General features: G+C 42.9%; 1 protein-coding gene across 1 annotated transcript; it reads right to left on the reverse strand.

Annotated features, from left to right (window-relative positions):
* Positions 1 to 7,299: 7,299 nt before the first annotated feature.
* On the reverse strand, positions 7,300 to 8,757 carry LOC133084675 (olfactory receptor 6J1). Its single transcript, XM_061181463.1, is given in 4 exon segments — positions 7,300 to 8,019; positions 8,022 to 8,243; positions 8,339 to 8,586; positions 8,589 to 8,757. Coding segments are annotated over 4 exon segments (798 nt in total). The 3' UTR covers positions 7,300 to 7,860.
* Positions 8,758 to 12,639: the final 3,882 nt, after the last annotated feature.

The following is a 12,639-nucleotide window of genomic DNA, read 5'->3' on the forward strand; positions in this document are numbered from 1 at the left end:
AAAGGGACAGTGAGTTCTCCGGTGTGAAATTCCAACAGTTTTTTTCCCAGAGGATCCTGCTAAGGAAGAAAAGAACCTTCACCAATCAGAAAACAGCTGCACTGGTTGTCTTCTGATGGGATCAAACTATGGGCAGGGACTAATGACAAGTCTCTTACATTAAAAAATGAACCAGGGACTTCCATGGTGGTCCAGTGGCTAGAACTCTGCACTTCCGCTGCAGGGTGCGTGGGTGCAATTCCTGGCTGGGGAACTACTAAGATCCCGCATGCCACAAGGCGAGGCCAAAAAAAAAAACCAAACAAGTAAAGCAAGGACAGTTCATGTGGAAACATTAAACCAATATGAAGGTTTCAGTGGACTGGAAGCTCAGTTTGAAGCAGTAAAGGATGAGGCTGCCAAACTCACGCAGGGGCTTCCCTGGTGGCGCAGTGGTTGAGTCTGCCTGCTAATGCAGGGGACACGGGTTCGAGCCCTGGTCTGGGAAGATCCCACATGCCGCGGAGCAACTAGGCCCGTGAGCCACAACTACTGAGCTTGCGCGTCTGGAGCCTGTGGTCCGCAACAAGAGAGGCCACGATAGTGAGAGGCCCACGCACCACGATGAAGAGTGGCCCCCGCTCGCCGCAACTAGAGAAAGCCCTCGCACAGAAACGAAGACCCAACACAGCCAAAAATAAAAAAATTAAAAAAAAAAACAAAACAAAACCTTGGCTAGTTTAACAAACCACAGTACCAATTAAAAGAAAAAAAAAAAAACTCATGCAATGTCAGGGCTCATTCCTTGCATTCCTAGGTAGATGCAATGGTTCCACTGTACCCTGATCTGAGAAGAAGTTCAATTCTGAGGACATTTTTCCTTTTTTTGTGTGAACAAAACATTTTTATTGTAGAAAAATAAGGAGAAAACAGACTTTAAAAAAAATCATCCAGGGAGTTCCCTGGTGGCCTACTGGTTAGGATTCTGGGCTTTCACTGCCATGGCCCGTGTTCAATCCCTGGTTGGGGGGGAACTGAGATCCCACAAGCCATGCGGCTTGGCCAAAAAAAAAAAATCATCCATAACTACATTACCCAGAAGGAACCACATTAAATATTTTTGAATATATATGTACGTATATATGTATTCTTTCTATATCAATAAATGTAGAGTATAAAGAATACAGCCGTCCCTCAGTATCTGCAAGGGATTGGTTCCAGGACCCCTCACGGATACCAAAATCTGAGGATGTTCAAGTTCCTTGTATGAAATGGTGTAGTATTTGCATATAACTTACACATCTTCCCATATACTTTAAATCATCTCTAGATTACTTATAATACCTAATACAATGTAAATCCTATGTAAATAGTTGCCTATGCCCAGCAAATTCAAGTTTTGCATTTTGAAACTTTCTGGAATTATTTTTTCAAATATTTCAACCTGCAGTTGGTTGAATCCGTGGATGCAGAACCCACAGAGGGCTGACTGTATATCCTTATTCTTAATTGTATTCCTGTGTGTAGATTTGTCATAATTAGTGGATCCAATTTTCTCTTGTTGGATCTTAGAATGCTTTCTGAATGTTTTTATTTTATAAACAATGTGTCAAGCACCTTGTACATCCATTTTTGCCCATTTGACCAATGATTTCCTTCCTAGGCGTAAAATTGCAGGATTGAAGAGTGCAAAATATTAAGGCTTTTGATAAGCGATGAAAATAATTCATACCAAGCAATCAGAAAAGGGAAAACAAACCAGCAGAAAAATAAATGTTTTATCTTTGTGTACAAGGCAAAAAATATGAATAAGCAATTCACAGAAGATATACAGATAACCAATGAACATATGAAAAGATGATAAACCTCACTGCTAAAACAATAATGAGATACAATTTTTTACATGCAGAAGGACAAAAAAATTTTTAAGACTGACAGTATCTCGTAATGCCAATGGTGAGGAAGATGGACATTTTCATACAATGTTTGTGGGTGAGGAAATTGTTACCACAAGTTTTGTAGACAATTTGGTAGACTCTACCAAAATAATCTACTGAAATTTAAAATGACAAATGCTATACGCCATGAGTACTAAGAGTAGGAATTTATGCCAATAACTTTTAGCACCATTAACAAAATACTAGAAATCTCAGTATCCATTGTTTATAAAAGTGACATCTAAAAATAAATTATGTAGTTTTATAGGTATTGGCATGGAACGATATTTTAAAATATCAAATTGCATACAATTCATATAACACCATCCCATTTTTGTAAAATAGAAGTTAAGTGTGTATGAATAAATATGCGTATGTTCTATAAGCATAAATTACTTAATTAACAATGTTTGCTGCTGGAGAGTAGAATTGGCTGGTAAAACTCTCATGGTTTATTTTATACACTTCTGTACTGGCTGAAATTTTACAATGACTGTGTATTTTCATAGTTAAAAATTAAGGATTAGAAACAAAAAAATCTCTCCTGCCAAAGGTAATCCTCACTTTGATTTATGTTCATCTGTCAGTTGTGTGGGTGAGCTCCATCAGACAGGAGTCAGGTGTGCTCACTTTGATTTGTACCTGGTCCAGCACAGACACTTACCGGTAGCTGACAAAGCTTGTAGAAGCAAAAAGCATTGTAGGAATGGGCTCCCAGAGGGCTGTATAAGGGCAAATACAAGTAAAGTAAGAGGCTGTGAAATAAAATTCATATTTTATGGCAAGACAAAAAATTTAAACATAAAAAATTCTTCTCTGCCCTTTGGCCTCCTCTCTTCCTCCACTGTGTACTGTGTGTCTGCATTATGCATCACCAGACCTTCCCCATTGGCAGGAATACCTGCTTAACCATAAAGAGCAACATTCTCCCAGCATCAACACGACAACTCCTACAAAGATAGCATGACTTCTTGATCTTGTAAGGGGTCACATTACCCACCACAATGACGTTTAGATCTGGATCACGTAAACTGACAATAATACATCATTTGATGTGCAGTCTTCTGTCTCAAAAAAATTATATAACTGTGCCTTGACTTCTAACGGGGAGAACAGTTCTCACAGCTTTCTGAGATGCTCTTCCCAAGTTATAATCCTCAAATTTGGCTCCAATAAAATTTTCCATTTCTTTCTTAGATCGACTGATTAATTTTTCGTCGACAAGGCTTAATTCTCCCTGTTGAAAATAAGGGAAGAGCTGTCTCTCCTCTCCCTTTTCTTAGACATCTACTTTAGAAAACCTGTGAGTTCTATGTTTGTTCTTTGAAATGTATATAAAGTATGTATAGGTATATAAATGTATATAAATATTAAAGGTATAGGGGCTTTCCTGGTGGCGCAGTGGTTGAGAATCTGCCTGCCAATGCAGGGGACACGGGTTCGAGCCCTGGTCTAGGAAGACCCCCCTTCCGTGGAGCAACTGGGCCCGTGAGCCACAATTACTGAGCCTGCGCGTCTGGAGCCTGTGCGTCTGGAGCCTGTGCTCCGCAACAAGAGAGGCCGCGATAGTGAGAGGCCCGCGCACCGCGATGAACAGTGGCCCCCGCTCGCCGCAACTACAGAAAGCCCGCGCACAGAAACGAAGACCCAACACAGCCATAAATAAATAAATAAATAAATAAATTTTTTTAAAAGGTATCAATATATACATCTTTAGCTTTAAAAATTTAAATCAGCCTCTGGCCAGCTTTGTGACCCAGCAAGTCTTTCTTAAGGAACTGGGAACCATGTCTTTGAAGTGGAATTGAAACTGTGCACCTCAGATTGGGACTGGAACCCCCGTGCAGGGACTTGAACCCGGCCAAAACCCACAGTCTTCCAACTGAGATAACACACCTGGTTTCAGGACTCAATGAAGCTCAGGTTCTTGATGTCTCATCGCAGAAAGAATTCAGTGAGAGACAAAGTGATAGGCAAGAAGTGGATTTATTTAGAGAGGTACACACTCCACAGACAGAGTGTGGGCCATCTCAGAAGGCGAGAAAGGCACCAGGTATGGGGCTGTCAGTTTTTACAGGGGTGGGTAATTTCATAGGCTAATGAGTGGGAGGAGTATTCCAGCTATTTCGGGAAGGGGCAGGGATTTCCAGGAATTGGGCCACCGCCCACTTTTTGATCCTTGTGGTCGGTCTTGGAACTGTCATGACGCCTGTGGGTGTGTCATTTAGCTTGCTGATGTGAGCTTGCTGATACTGAGGCTCAACGTCTAGTGGAAAAAGTTGACTTGTCCGCCATCTTGGATCCATTTGGTTCTAATCAGTTTATGTTATGTCCTTGGGCTATGTCATTCTTACAAAGGTTGTGCCCTGCCTCCTTCCCTCCTGTTTCAATTCAATTCGGCACTGGTGTACAGAGAAGCTGAGTTTTCGGCATCATTCCTGTGTCTTCTAAGGGGATCTAGTTAATGTATAATGCAGATGCACAATGCACACTAAAGAGGAGGAAGGAGTGGGTCAAATGGCAGAGAAAATGGTGACGGTTAAAATTTTCTTGTCCTGCCTTAAAAATAATTTTGTTTTGTCACACTAATGTAGGTTCCTAGGAGAAAGAGGGTAGAGGACCCAAAATTAACAATACCGAGTTTTCTGCCCTCACTGGCATTTGCTGTCTCTTGGGGAAGACAGGCAGACAAGTGTACCAACCACACAAAGGATGAGGAGGCCTAGAAGAAGGAAGTGACTTCTGTGGGCTGAGAACGGAAGCACTTGGCTAAAGGTTCCCAGTGGGAACTTGGAAGTTTGTAGGAATTTGTTGCTGCTTTTTTTTTTTTTTTTTTTTTTTTTTTTTTTGCTGCACTGGGTCTTTGTTGCTGCACGTGGCCTTTCTCTAGTTGCAGCAAGCGGGGGCTACTCTTCGTTGCGGTGCGCGGGCTTCTCATTGCGGTGGCTTCTCTTGTTGCGGAGCACAAGCTCTAGGGGCATGGGCTTCAGTAGCTGCAGCATGTGGGCTCAGTAGTTGCAGCACATGGGCCCTAGAGCGTCCAGGCTTCAGTAGTTGCAGTGTGTGCGCTCAGTAGTTGTGGCTCAGACTCTGGAGTGCAGGCTCAGTAGTTGTGGCACACGGGCTTAGTTGCTCCACTGCATGTGGGATCTTCCCAGACCAGGGATTGAACCTGTGTCCCCTGCAATGGCAGGTGGACTCTCAACCACTGCGCCACCAGGGAAGTCCCTGTCGCTGCTTTTAAGTCTAGTCGGTGGTTTAAAGAGTTCCTGAGGCTAGGAAAGAAGGACAACTGAGGGGTCATGGACCTCCAGATGTTTTCAGTGAAACATTTCTGGCAGAGAGGACAAGGTTCTGAGGCCCTGTCAGCGCCCTACGGGGAAGCAGAGTGGCCTAGCTTCCTTCTCTCCATAATCCAACCCAAGACAACTGCTCTGTCTCCTAATCTCATGGAAGACTGGACCTCAGAGCCCAGATGCTTTGCCAGATGTACTGCAACAGGGAACTGCCTCTAGTGCCGGGGTGCCCTGGGCAGGCCCCACCAGCCAAAGGGTCTAAACCTTGGAGTCTGGGTCACTCAAAGAAGCAGGGTCTTCAGCACATGCAAGACCTCCTCTGTTTCTCCAGCTCCCACTCCGGGCCTGAGAACCAACTAAACTCTGCTTGTCTGAGGTCACCTTTCATCATCTGTTACTGATGGGATCTGGTTGTCTGCTTAGGAAGGATTGTCCCTCTGCTTAAACTTTAAAATGGTGCAAGAACTTCAATGCTATAAGAACTGAGACGCTGAATACACAAATGGACAACTGTCACACCGTATATGACAATAGAACTCTGACCCAGAAAACCCGAAGCAACTAGGCAGGGAACCAATCTACAGCCTCTGCAGCAGTCAGCCCAGAATGGTCAGGAGGTGGTCAGGACTGCCAATGTCCCAATTTTTCTGCAGCCCCATTCCTTCCCCCACTTTTTTTCCAACTCAGCACTAGTCAGAGAAAGCCAAATACACGCTCCCAAAGATACCTTGCTTCTAGTTAGCCCACTTCCAGCTTCCCCAGGCCAAAACCCTCCAATCAGAGCACGCCTGAGCCTTACCCTCTTCTTCTGCTACAAAGCCTCCCAGCTCCCTGCCTGCCTTTGAGTCTCAGTCAAATACAAGTGATGGTGGCTGACTTCCTTGCGGTAGCCAGTTCTGGATAAATAGCACTCTGTTCTCATTTGGGTGGTCTTCGTTTGTTGCCACAGCACTCTACAGAGTTTCCTTAGGTGTGCACGTGAAGCACAGGTGCTAATTCAGGCAAAGTAGATCCTGCAGTGCTAGAGGCCGAGGGGGACAGGAAGGAAACCTCAGTGTTTCTGATGACACTGAAAAAATCTGGCTTGCACTGACCTGAACCATAGGCCTAGATGGTGCCAGTCAAGCATCTCAGGGAGTGTTTGGGCACCAGGAATTCAGACAAAGAGTTTAGTTAGAAACGGGCATCTTTCTAGTTCCTCGGAGCTAGAAAGAGGGAAGGGCTACACTTGGTGCAGAGAGAGAGCTTTAGTCAAGCTGCTTTTTGGTCATGAAAAACAATGACCTTCTCAAAAGAGTTCAGTAAAAAGGGGTTTGATGTATGGGTACTGGCAACCTCATCAAATCCGGGAATAGGAAATAGAGCTGTCAGCTCCCTGATCTGGGAAGTCATTAGAGAGGAGGGCCCTTTACTCTGTGTCTCTGCAGCTGAGCGGGCTCTCATCTATCTCTTGTCTATTTTTCTCTATACACCAATTCCATTCTATCTGATGGGCAGACTGGTTTCCTCTAATTGTTCATCAGCTTGTTGTAATAACCTATCATGGAAAAGAATCTGAAAACTAAATATGTATAACTGAATCACTTTGCTGTACACCTGAAACTAACACAACATTGTAAATCAACTACACTTCAATAAAAAAAGAAGAGATGGAGGATCCCCCAACAAAAAATATAATTACTCATCAGCTTGTGTTTGCCCACAAATGGCCACTCCAGGCACCAAGTCTATTTGAGTTTCCAGGGGCAGAATCACCATTGTTCAATATAGTCTCTGCATGTCTTAGTTCAAACTCTCAAAAAAGAGACATTTGTTTGCACAGTTTATTTGCTCCAGCCAAGCCACACAGGTCATAGATCATTGGCCCGGCAATGGATTATGTCTTCAGTCAAATTATCCATCAGTGGCTCAATCATTGGAGGCTGAGGGAACAGGGCATGTCTTACATAAGAATGGGATCACGTTGAATGTTATGACGTGTTCTAGTACAGAAAGCAGTGTTATTAAATAACACGGACTACGTATATCCACCAATCATTACAAATGTCCACTGAGGGAAAACAGTGGATTACAGGATATGACAGTGGATTGGAGAATAATGAAGCTTATTCCTAGAAAGATTCCTAGAGAAGATGGAAGGAAAGGGGTTCTATGCAGAGGGGACCAGGAATGACTTTGTGCCAAGCTGATAGAAGAGTTGTACTCAGGATCCACGAGGAAATGGGGTCAAACGTGATGGGACTTCAAACAGGACACAGGCTGTATGGCCCTTCTGCAATTCTTGGAATATTCAGTGTGGACAGATCTTAGAGATCATCAAGTCCAACGCTGTCATACTTCAGATGAGAGCACTGAGGGCCAGAGTGGCAGGTAACAAGGTGATACAGTTGTGGCCACAGAGTTTGAGTTAGAACCAAGGCCAGAGTCCAAGTCCCTGTCTCCAAGGTCCACTTCTTTCTGCTATAGACCATTCAGGATCCCTCAGCTAGCTCACCCTTTTGCTAAGGCAATCCTCTCTTTTAATACTGGGGATTTGAACGATGGATACCCGGTAGTGAAGAGAAAGAGGAACTAGCCCCTCCTCTGTGGTCACTGTTGGAGGACAATCCGCTCCTCGGCATTGTCCTCATACTCTTTTCCAAAACTGTTCAAACCCTGACCCACACATCCCTGAGGACCCCCAACACCGTGTCATTCCTCAGAGTATATATGAAGGGGTTGAGGAATGGAGCCACAACACTGCTCAGGACGGAAGGGACCTTGTTGATCTCCAGATATTCTTTCTGGGAGGGGGTCACATAGATAACACCATGATGCTACCAGAAATCACAACTATGGTCAGGTGGGGAGCACAGGTGTTGAAGGCCTTCTTCCTCCCACTTGCAGAAGGGATGCACGCTACTGTCAGGACGATGTACGTATAGGAATAGGCCACGAGGACCATGCAGTAGAGGATGACTGTGGACAAAAGCATAAAATCCATCAGCTCAATGGCAGTGGTGCCACACAGGCCAGGGCCAGCAAGGGCCCACTGCCACAGAAGAAGTGGTCAAAGATGTTGGAGTCACAGAAGGACAGCTAGGAGATGAGGATGGTTGGAAAGAGCACAGGCAGGAAGCCTCCCACCCAAGAGAACACAACGGTCGCAATGCAGACAGGAGGCCTCATGATGGTGCTATACCGCAGGGGGTAGCAGATGGTGACATAGCGGTCATAGGACATGACTGTCAGCAGGAGAAACTCTACCGTGCCCTGGAAGAAGTAGAAATAGCACTGGGTGATACAGCCAGCAAAGGAGATGGTTTTATCCCCAGATACTGAGTTGGCCAATGCTTTTGGAGAAATGACAGAGGTGCAGAGGATGTCCAGGATGAGAGGTTGCACAGGAAGAAGTACATGGGGGTGTGGAGGCGGGAGTAGGACAGCACAACAGAGATGATCAGCAGGTTCCCCAGGAGCGTCAGCAGGAATGTGGGCAGTAGCAGCACCAAGAACAGCAGCTCCACCTGCCTGTTGAGAGGAAATCCCAGCAAAATAAACTCCATCACCCGACAGTCTGATTCTCCATAGGCCCGCAGGCCCGCAGCTCAGTTCCCCTAATGGAACAGATGTATTTAGGAGCGTGTTCAGTGTATGAAACCCCATGGCTATTCACTAGAAAAGTACAAACATAGAATGTGCTAATCCAGATTAGATATGTGAGCCAAATTTAACTTGGTTTTAAATTATTTGCCTATGGAGTTGGAAAATGTATGTTGTTGCTGGGTTTTTTTGTTTGTTTTGTTTTTTATAAATGTATTTATTTATATTTATTTTTGGCTGCGTTGGGTCTTCATTGCTGCGTGCGGGCTTTCTCTAGTTGTGGCGAGCAGGGGGCACTCTTCACTGTGGTGTGTGGGCCTCTCACTGCGGTGGCTTCTCTTGTTCCGGAGCACGCACGTAGGCTCAGTAGTTGTGGCACACGGGCTTAGTTGCTCCGCAGCATGTGGGATCTTCCCAGACCAGGGCTCGAACCCGTGTCCCCTGCATTGGCAGGCAGATTCTTAACCACTGTGCCACCAGGGAAGTCCCTGTTGCTGTTTTTTTAATGATAATGTTCACTTAGTAAGGGAGCCTGCCATGAGACCTCACTATCACACAGTTCATGTGAACTTCCTAAAAAATAATTTAGCAATTTCTATCAAAAACCTAGGGACTTCCCTGGTGATCCAGTGGTTAAGACTTCGCCTTTCAACGCAGGGGGTGTGGGTTTGATCCCTGGTTGGGGAGCTAAGATCCCACATGCCTCGTGGCCAAAAAACCAAAACATAAAATAGAAGCAATATTGTAACAAATTCAATAAAGACTTTAAAGATGGTCCACATCAAAAAAAAAAAAAAAAACTTAAAAAAAAAAAACCTGAAAATTGTGCCAATCCTTAGACTTAGACATCCTACTCCCATCTTGAGGAAATAGTCATGGATATTTTGCCTCAGGGACATTCACCACAAAATTGTTTATAATAATGACAATTTGGCAACAACTTAAATATCCAACAATGGGGGATGGAATAAGTAAACTGTGGAATATCTAAACAGTAACATATCATGTAGTCATTAAAAATTATATAATACTAGAGAAAGCCCTCGCACAGAAATGAAGACCCAACACAGCCATAAATAAATTAATTAATTAATTTAAAAAAAATAAATTCGGACATTCAAAGTAGGATTTAAAAAAAAAAAGAAAAATTATATAATAATGCCAAAATATTCACAATGTATTATTATTATTAAGGGTTTGTTTTAAAAGCAAGTTATAAACTAGTAGTAACATTATGATCCCATTTGGGGGGTAAAATGTAAATCAGCAAAGATCCTAATACAGTCAAGACGCTGCTAAAGGAGAAGATGGTGGGGAGGACTTGCCTAAGCAGATACCACGACATAAACCCAGAGTGATTAAGGCAAGATGGTATTGGCACAAATATACGCAAAATGACCAGCAGAACACAATAAAGAGCCAAGAAACAACCCCACACAAACATGGAACAGTGCTACATGTCAGAGACGAAAGGAAGCTGGTACTACTGATTGTCCATATGGGGAAAAAGTAAAATTAGATTCCCTGTCTCATAGCAGACACTAACATCCATTCCAGACAGACAAAAAAATTAAATGTAAAAATCAAAACTTCTAGAAGAAAAGATAGGAGAATATTGTTTTGGGCCCTAGCATATAAAAGAATTTACTAAAGAAGTTCAGAAAAGTGCTAAACAAACAAAAAAATATTGATAAATTAAGCTACATTAAAATTAAGAGTTTCTGCTTATTAAAAGACCCCCAAAGTAAAGTTAAAGGCAAATTACAAACAGGGAGAACATATCTGTGACACAGATAACAGACAAATGTTTAGTCACCATAATATATAATCAGTATACTGATTTTTACAAAGCCATAAGGAATAGATAAGCAGCAATCCAATAGAAAAATGGGCCAAACATTTGACCTGAATTACATTAAAGAGGAAAGAAATATAGACAATAAATGTACCAAAAGATGCTTGATCTCATTAGTAATTAGGGAAATGCAAATTAAGACAGTAGCAAGATACTATTTTATACCCCCATATTGAAAAAAATAGACACATGATAAAAACAAGTGTTGAAAAGACTGTGAATCCATACAAATTCTTTTCTTTTAATTTTTTAAAAATCTTATTGAAATATAGTTGATTTACAATGTAGTGTTTAATTTCTGCTGTACAGCAAAGTGACTCAGTTATACAATATATATTCTTTTTCATATTCTTTTCCATTATGGTTTATCACAGGATATTGAATATAGTCCCCTGTGTTATACAGTAGGACCTTGCTGCTTACTAATGACCAAGACCGTCTATGGACTGGACTAGGGAAGACAGAAAAATAAACTAGTGAAGAAAAAAGCTGCAAAAATCCCAAGGATTGAGTTAACCTCTGCCCATCTCAGAATTCACTCTCAGCCACTCCTGCATGGAGTCTGCCCCCAGGACCTGCCCCCACCTCACTGTAGTCATATCACACAGTCTCTGCAGCCAACTCACTGTGTCTGTATTGCACAAGGATCTTTTCTTTTTAAAAAGTTTCCTTGAGATATAACTCATATACCATACAATCCGCCCATGTAAAGTGTACAAATCAATAGCTTTTAGTATTTAGTTGTGCATTCATCATCACAATCAATTTCAGAACAATTTTATCAACCCCTCCAACCCCGGGCAACCAATTTTAAAAAAAATTTTTTATTGAAGTATACTTGATTTATAATATCATGTAAGTTTCAGGTGTATGGCACAGCGATTCGGTTATATATATATTCCTATTCAGATTCTTTTCCCTTATAGGTTATTACATAATATTGAGTGTAGTTCCCTGTGCTATACAGTAGGTCCTTGTTGGTTATCTATTTTATACATTGTAGTGGGTATATGTTAATCCCAGCCTCCTAATTTATCCCTCCCCTCACCCCCTTCCCTGGCAACTAATCTACTTTCTGTGCCTGTGGATTTGCCCATTCCGGACATTTCCTATAAATGGATTATATAATATGTGGTCCTTTATGTCTGGCCTCTTTCACTTACCATAATGTTTTCAAGGTTCTGCCACGTTGTAGCATGGATCATTGCCAAGGATCTCGAAGAAGGAATGTGGCAGGAGGAAATGCCATGGCCCCAGGGAGAAGCCCTGACCCCTAGTCACGGCAGACACACTTGCTCGGACACACACACACACACACATGGCAATTACCAAGAGCAGACATATTCAAATTCTAGAAAATCAAGAAGAGTGATGCAGAGGGTGAACCTTGGTCACCAAGGCTGGAAATAATAAGATGAGGGAGCAAGACATCTCATTTAACTCTCAAAATGCATCTTTGCAGGAACTGCCACTGCACCCAGTGGAAAGTAACCCCTTAATATCAAAAATTTCAAGAAGTTTAATGAAGGCAAAGATACATGCCTTAGATTATAACAGGACCTTCTGCCCTTTAGGCAACCCAGAAAAGCCAAATGGTTGTTCTGCATTCAGCTCAACTGGGGACCCCTCATGCCACCTCTAAGCTCAGGTCTGCTCATCCAGACTCTGCTGCCACCTAGAACCTTCTACAGTAACGACCTTGATCAAAAGCCACAGTGAGCTTCACATTAGACCAGCAGCATCTGACAGGTGAAATGAACCCCTCCCAACTCATCTGGACTTCTGCCCTGGCTGTGAAGTCTTCCCTGATGAGTGCACACATGGTGTAGACCGCTGGAAAGTTTAGTCTGTTGGGTTTTTACACTCCTTAGGAAGTTACAGGGAGTGGCACCCATTCCAGTACTGAGAGGTCTAGAGATCTTCTGGGCCCTCACCCTGAATGGGTGAGGAAGTAGCCTTCAGTCCAACTGGGCCATCTACTGACCAACTG

Source organism: Eubalaena glacialis, chromosome 2, assembly GCF_028564815.1.
Source record: "Eubalaena glacialis isolate mEubGla1 chromosome 2, mEubGla1.1.hap2.+ XY, whole genome shotgun sequence".
NCBI classification, from domain to species: Eukaryota; Metazoa; Chordata; class Mammalia; order Artiodactyla; family Balaenidae; genus Eubalaena; species Eubalaena glacialis.